Source organism: Emiliania huxleyi, assembly GCF_000372725.1.
Source record: "Emiliania huxleyi CCMP1516 chromosome Unknown EMIHUscaffold_174, whole genome shotgun sequence".
NCBI lineage: Eukaryota > Haptophyta > Isochrysidales > Noelaerhabdaceae > Emiliania > Emiliania huxleyi.
Genome location: NW_005200844.1, coordinates 111,266 through 117,981, shown reverse-complemented (window position 1 = coordinate 117,981; position 6,716 = coordinate 111,266). Strand labels below are relative to the sequence as shown.

The following is a 6,716-nucleotide window of genomic DNA, read 5'->3' as shown; positions in this document are numbered from 1 at the left end:
AGCGATAGGTACGAACAGCGAACAGGTCACACACCTCAACCACACACACCGCCGCCCCCTTCCCGCGCAGGAGCAAGCCGCGCAGATGGCCCTCTTCCTTGCCGCCGCGTGCGCGGCGCTGCTGCTCGCCACGTCGCTCCTGCCCGGCCGCCGCGCCGCGCCGCCCGCTCAGCCGCCGCTCTCGGTGCCGCCGCCGTCACCACGCGACACCCCTCCCTCCCTGTTGCGCACCCGAGTGGTGAGGGGGTTCGTTTTGCGTTGTGAAGGCGACTCGAAGCCGCGCAGCGCCCGACCGTTTGCCGCCGGAGGCGCGGTGGGGGGACGAGCCGATGGGGTCTACCGATCAGAGCTGAGGGAGCGGGAACTCGGGCGGAGATATGGAGCCCCTTTCGCTTTGCACGGGGGGAAAGAGCTTGGAGGAATCTTTGCCGACACAGACCTCGCAGAGCCCACTTAGCTCTCCCCGTCTCTCTTGCCGTGATTCGCCGCGCGTGGAGACCGACGAGGGAGAGACTCCGGTGATGAGTACTGAGAGAAAAGATAAATGTTAAAATCCGGTGAGACCCCTCGAAGGGCTGTGAAGTCTTAACCAGCGCGCGCGCGCGCGCGCGCGCGCGCGCGCGCGCGCGCGCGCGCGCGGCGGGAGCGGGGAGGGTGGCACGAGCTCAAGAGTAAGGTAAGGTAAGGTAAACTTCTCGTCCACACACACACCCGGCACCAACTTGATTCCCGGATGCGCGTCTCACGGCCGGGTCACGGGACGGGGAGGGAGGGGGGTGGATCCGTAAATCCGTAAATCCGTAAACTTGTAACCAAAAGCCACCAGAGAGCCCCCCACCACACCCAGCTACCAGGCAGGCAGAGACACAGCACTCGCGACTTGCTGAGAAGCCGGGGGCTGGCCTCTCCAATGCTCGCGCAGCGCTGTCTGCACGCGCAGCGCTCTCCGGGGTCCGGGCGGCCCACACGGTGGGAGGGTCGACGACCGTACGACTGTAACGCTACGTATATCTCTCAACAATCACTATATTCGCGCTTGCGCTGCGCCTCTGCGAGTGCGTCTATCAACCCCTCACGCGTGCGCATAATCTCCTCCATCTTGTCGTACAGCCTTGACCTCTCCGCCTCTGCGGCATCAGCGCGCCTCGCCTCTGCCTCCATCGAAATCTGCAGCGCGTCGAGCTGCTCGCGCAGCTCGGCCTGCATCTTGGCCCGCATCTCGCCGATACGCCACTCACACTCAGCTCGAGCTGCATGATTTGCCTGGTCGGCCATCCGCTCAGCCGCTTTGATGTCGCGTTTAGCAGCCTGCTGCGCTCTCCTCAGGTTGTCGCAGTCGGAGCGCCTCAGCTCTTGTGCCGCAGCAAGCTCATCCCGCGCCGACGCGAGCGCCTTCTTCATAGCGTTCGCAGAGCGCTGCTCAGAAGCGAGCTCCTTGGTCTGTGACCGCAACTTCTCTTCCAACTCCTGCCGGAGCAGCATCTCAGCAGTCGCACTACTCGCGGCTGCATGGATGTCCGAGCCCTTTAGCGTGGTTTGCGCGTCTGTGCTGACGAGAGTGCGGGAGAAGCTGCCCTTGTGCTGCACAGAGATTACGCCAGCGGTAGCAGTGCTGCCTGGGGACACAACAACATTGCTCGTGGCCGAGCTGGCATAAGCCGCCGCACCAGCCTCTGCGGCTGCAGCGGTGCTTCGGACCGCGTCGACCACTGCGCCTGTATCGTGCATGAGCACAGCCTCGAACGTACTGAGGTCGGCTATCCCGAGTTCGTTGAGCATGCGCTCCAGCACAATGCTGAGCTGCGTCGGTGCCATTTGTCGACGTGTGCAAGGGAGTGTCCAAGGGAACGGACGTCGCCGAAAGTCCTTGTTCACGCCGAAAAGTACGTCTAACGCCTCCTGCTAGCTGGGGCACGCTCCCATGCGGCTGGGGGCCGCTCTCCAGCTCGATTAGGGCGCTTTTCACGCGATTTTACGGAATTACGGATTGGAGGGGGGTGGCGGCACATAGGGGGAGGGGGAGACGCGCATCCGGGAATCAAGTTGGTGCCGGCACAAGGTGGTGGGGCAAGGGGGGGGGCGACCGCCGACCCTCGCGTCTCCACGTCTAACGACAGCAGCCCCACGGCATTAAAAGTGCAAGGCCCAGTGCGCGTGGGTAGCTCAAGAGTAGGGGGTGCGGCTCGGCGCAGCGCCCCAATGCCCAAAATCCACCAGTGTGGGATTTCGCGCAAAAATTTGACTCTGAATAGCACGCAACGAAAGCAGGCGGGCGATAGCAGGACGCACGAACTAGTTGGAGGTAATGACCTCGGTGGGTGTGAAAGGTCTACCCATTACCCAAGAAAGGGTAGGCGCGGTTAGATGGGAGGTAGATTGTCTACCTACCGCACCTCGGCACACCCCGGCAGCCAATGTGTGACGGCTCGAACCCGCTCAGCCATCCCGCAAGCGGGATGGCCCGCCACTCGAACCCGCAAGCGGGTGTACGAACCGCGAGCGGCTCGCACTCGTGACACGCAGGCGTCCGACAGACGGCGCCGGGGCTAAGCGACCGAAGAGGAACTACGGCAAGAACCGCACACCACCCGCTGACGGGCGCTCGCGGAACTGGTCCGCGGCGCCCGCCAGGGGCGTGCGCGAGACAGGGCTCGGAGCCCTTTTGTGTGAGCAGGGATTCCCTCCCGGCGGGGGTTGTGGCGGATAGCCGGCATGGGAGTCGCCGGCCCCCACCCAGGGGGTGCCCCCGCCAGGCGCCGCAAGCGGTGCCCGACAGGGGCGGGTGCCCCCACCCCGAGGGGTGGGGGCGGGGTCGGGGTCCAAAGTGATCCGGCCCATCGCCTCGGCAAGGTCCTCGGTGCGATTCTCTACGGTGTCGTCGAGCGAAAGCGCGGCAGCCGCGGAGGTGATGGCGTCGACGTCGGTGGGATCGGCTGGGTCAAGGTCGATGACGATAGCTCTTTCACGCCGGATCCCCTTATTGTCCCTGATGTGTCGCGCCTGCGCGCTCGGCGTGTATGAAATCCATATCCCCCCCTGCTCCACGACTGGGGCTTTAGGCGGCGAGGGCGGGGCGCTCGGCAGCGGATCGTTTTCGGGGGAGTCGGGTGGGTCATCGGCGTAGCTAGAGGCCCCATCACCGATGTCGTCGAGTGGGATGGTTGTACCTCCTCCGTTGATAGGCATGTCGTCGCCCACGGTGCTGCTCTCCCCGTCGTCTGCGTCTGTTGGGACAGACTCGTCTTGCCACTCCGGCGCGCCGCAGTCCCTCGCACCGCTCCTGCCGAGGTCAGCTTGCTTATCGACGTAGCCGTTCCACTTATGACCACTGTGTCCCTTGACGTGTCTCCATGTCACTTCGTGCCTCGACGCTAAGTGCCGCCACGCTAGTTGTGCGTTCTCCCCCGGGGCAGTTCTCCCCGTCGCACACGCCATCGCGTACTCGCTGTCCGTTCGGACCACATACCGTGAGCCTGCTGGTCGTTGTGCTGTGTGGAGTAGTGAGCGGAAGAGCTCCGCAAGCGCTGACAGCTCCGCCGTGTTATTGGTGTGTTTACGCGCCCCCACGAAAGCGGCGTGTACGGGGCTAGTCACGACGGGGCCGTAACCTTCGCTCACGAGCATGGCATTCTCGTCGCTTATGCCGTCCCCGCCTATGACTACGGCGTACGCCCATCCCGCCCTGCCTCCGTCTTCCGACCCATCTGTGTACGCCGTCCAGTCGGGTGGTTGCTGCTGCTGTTGGGGCGTGGTGGCGTCCCGTCGACAGGGTCGAAGTATAACCCCCGGCGCCTCTACCATCAGCCGCACTTTAACACGGGAAGCGCCGCCCCTGACACAAGGCTCGCCGCTGAGTAGTGCCATCGTGTTGCCGTTGCGCAATCATTTGCAGCGATGTCGCGGACAAGCTGAATCCTCTGTTGCACTGGAGCAGGCGCACATGCTTCCAGGGGGGGGGGGGGGGCTTCTCTCCACACCACATGCTGGGGGGGGGGGGGGTCCCGACCCCCCCAGAGGCTTCACCACATGCTAGGGACTAGCGACTAGGTCCAGCCCTGGGTGAGCCAGATCTGACGTCTTGTGACATCCGTCAGATCCCTGGTTTTCTCGTTGTTTTGTCGCTCGCTCCGCTCTCCACCTCACGCTCCGCAGTCCAGCCATGGCCAGTACCCCGCGTCTCAGTGAGACGCGGGGTACCATCCAACTCCGGTCGATGGGCTTGAATGCGCTCAGCCTCAGGAGGGACAAAACCACGCGATTTCTGCACGCCTCGCTGCGCCGCTGGCTTGACTGAATATGAGGCAGCAGCAGGCTGCTGCTGCAGCAGCAGCAGCCTGCTGCGGTTCCAATACACGCAGGTTAATGACTAGCAGCACTGCCGGGGGCATACGAGCCGCCACAGCCACAGCCGGTGTGTGGCCGTGCTCTGCCACCTGCCCGCGGCGTACCACTTCGTACGCACAATGTGCGCTCGCATTGGATGCCCTGCTGTGATGGACCTGCGTCGCCGAGCTGCGCGAGAGCAATGCCGCAGGCGGAGGCCGAGGCGTAGATTGCGAGCACACGCGTTGGAGCTGTGAGGAGCAACGAGAGCCGGTCGTTCCTGCCTCTGATGCCACTCTCGCGGCTTGCAGCGCGTCACTCGCTCATGCTCTCCAGGAGCTATGGCGGGCGCGTGTGTGGGGCTGTAGCCTGTTTTTGGCCGTTTCTGACCCGTTTACTATCTGGCGACTGGTGGCTGTCTGGAGCTCGTGCGAGCTGGGCCGACGCGTGGCCGAGCCGAGAGGACCAGCGAGCGACCACGTTGGCGATGAAGCTTGGCGGCCGGCGCCTCGTCGCCAGACGTCACAGCGGCGTGGACGTAGGAGTGTGCGGCGACGGTTACCGGCAAATCCGGCCCGATGTGGCCGGCAGCTGCCTAGCGCTGGCCTGTGGCCGGCGCCGCGGTGGCGGAGAAGGCGTCTCGCCGCCGTGGCGGTGGTCGGCATGTGCGAGCGTGATGCCATCGTGTGGGACGACACCCCGTCTCGTGTGGCCAGTGCCGCCAAACCTGCAGCCGCGCCATTCCCGTCCCGAGCCTCCGGCGACCATGCTCGCCATCCTGCTATTGTTTCCCGGCCTACCGATCCCGTCGTCTTCTCGTGGTTCGAGGGTGGCAGGCCTTGCAGCGCCTCGCCATCTCCCGCCGGCGGCGGGCGCTCGCCCGGTCCGAGATTCGCTCGACCCTCCGTTGTCGGTGTGGGTCAGGCAGGCGGGCGTGATGTGGATCGCCGCCGCGCTTCTGGGCCCGGTCTGCGACGGCCGCCACTCGAGTCACGACGTGCTTCATTACGCGACCGAATCGATCGCGGGCACGCCGCTCTACCTCTCGGCGCCGTGGAGCGACGCAGTGCTCCTGGAGACGTGCTGGTGGGTGCCTTTCGCATTCGGTGGCGCCGGCGTGATCCTCGGCGCGGCGCACCCCCTGCTCGACCGGCGGTGGGGCGGCGGTCCTCGCGCACCGCCCGGTTGGCCGACGGCGCTGATCAGCGTGGCTGCGTTTGTGGCGTGCTACGACCTGAGCGGACAGCTGGCGCAGGCGGCGGCGGAGCGCGGCGGCGCCCACCACGACTGGCTGGCGCTGGACGCGCCGCTGGCGGGCTGCGCGATCGCGTCCTTCCTGCTCTTCGAGCGGAGCAAGGGTGGCCTTTTCATGATGGCCCTGCTCGCCCTCATCGGGCCGGCCGCCGAGGTCGGGTTGATCAACTGGCTGCACCTGTACGCTTACACGCACGCGGACGCCGCGGGCATCCCGTCGTGGATACCGTGGGTCTACGCGGCGGGCGGGCCCGCCAACGGGGCACTGGGCCGGCAGGTGCTGCACGAGCTGTCGCAAAACACAGGACAGCGATACAGGCGCAGTAGCGAGAGAGCGCGCGACTAGAGTCTCTAGACTCGCCAGCTTGGCGCGCTCTTTTTTGTCTCAAATCATGTCATGCGGCGCTCATCGTTGTACAGACACTACACTTCTACACTAGTGGACGTCGTAAGGCGGGATGTACAGCACTCAGCAGCGTGCGCAGGACGCTCTGCCTCTGGGAGGGGGCCGACCGCCACCCGAGGGGGGGGGGGGGGGGGCTCCGAGTGACGGGGCTGCACGGCGCACGCGCTCACTGCACGAGGGCCGTCTCGTCTGCGCTTGGCAGCATGAGGTGCATGTGGTTGATATTGTCGTGGTGCAGGCCGATGTGCAGCCGCCAGCCGTCCTGCCGCTCGGGCAGGCCGATCGTGAAGATGCGGCTGATGCGCTTGTGCCACATGATGAGCCGCGGCTTGGTGCCGCCCAAGTCGAGCCGGAGGATGGCCTCGTCGTTCGCCTCCCACGTGCCCCATCCTATCCGGAAGCGGTCGTTTCAAAACGCGTTCACTTCTGGCATGATCGTGCCACTCTCGGCGCGCCCCCGCGGTTCTTGATGTTTGTGCCCGCGAGCCAGACCTGGCGGGGTGGGGTGGGGGGAGGGGGGGGGGGGGGGTTGAGCTCCGGCGGGGTGGGGCACACATATGGGGGGCACACGGAGCGGCCGGCCGGGTGGAGCATCCGCCCCCCCCCCCCCCCCAAACACACACCACGACCACAACCACAACGACAACCACAACCACAACCACCCCACACTGCTTGGTCGTTCCGAGGCGGTGTGGGCCGCCCGGGTGTCGAGCACTCACGAATACAATGTTGG

The 6,716-nt window shown here is 65.6% G+C and overlaps 4 protein-coding genes across 4 annotated transcripts in view; 1 reads left to right on the top strand and 3 right to left on the bottom strand.

Annotated features, from left to right (window-relative positions):
* Positions 1-1,014: 1,014 nt before the first annotated feature.
* EMIHUDRAFT_231616 (hypothetical protein) lies at positions 1,015-1,815 on the bottom strand (the record flags this gene model as incomplete). Its single annotated transcript, XM_005784012.1, has 1 exon — positions 1,015-1,815. One exon carries the CDS (start codon positions 1,813-1,815, stop codon positions 1,015-1,017), a length of 801 nt encoding a protein of 266 aa, XP_005784069.1.
* A 750-nt stretch (positions 1,816-2,565) lies between these two features.
* EMIHUDRAFT_231615 (hypothetical protein) lies at positions 2,566-3,624 on the bottom strand (the record flags this gene model as incomplete). Its single annotated transcript, XM_005784011.1, has 2 exons — positions 2,566-3,336; positions 3,583-3,624. 2 exons carry the CDS (start codon positions 3,622-3,624, stop codon positions 2,566-2,568), a joined length of 813 nt encoding a protein of 270 aa, XP_005784068.1.
* A 1,465-nt stretch (positions 3,625-5,089) lies between these two features.
* EMIHUDRAFT_231614 (hypothetical protein) lies at positions 5,090-5,923 on the top strand (the record flags this gene model as incomplete). The annotated part of the gene is made up of 2 exons (XM_005784010.1): positions 5,090-5,109; positions 5,248-5,923. 2 exons carry the CDS (start codon positions 5,090-5,092, stop codon positions 5,921-5,923), a joined length of 696 nt encoding a protein of 231 aa, XP_005784067.1.
* A 226-nt stretch (positions 5,924-6,149) lies between these two features.
* The window catches only part of EMIHUDRAFT_231613 (hypothetical protein), a gene marked incomplete at both ends in the record, with an annotated part of 3,294 nt that continues 2,727 nt past the window's right edge, over positions 6,150-6,716 (bottom strand). Inside the window, one exon of the mRNA XM_005784009.1 lies at positions 6,150-6,373. Within this exon, the coding sequence (XP_005784066.1) occupies positions 6,150-6,373 (224 nt within the window). The remainder of the gene's footprint in view (positions 6,374-6,716) is intronic.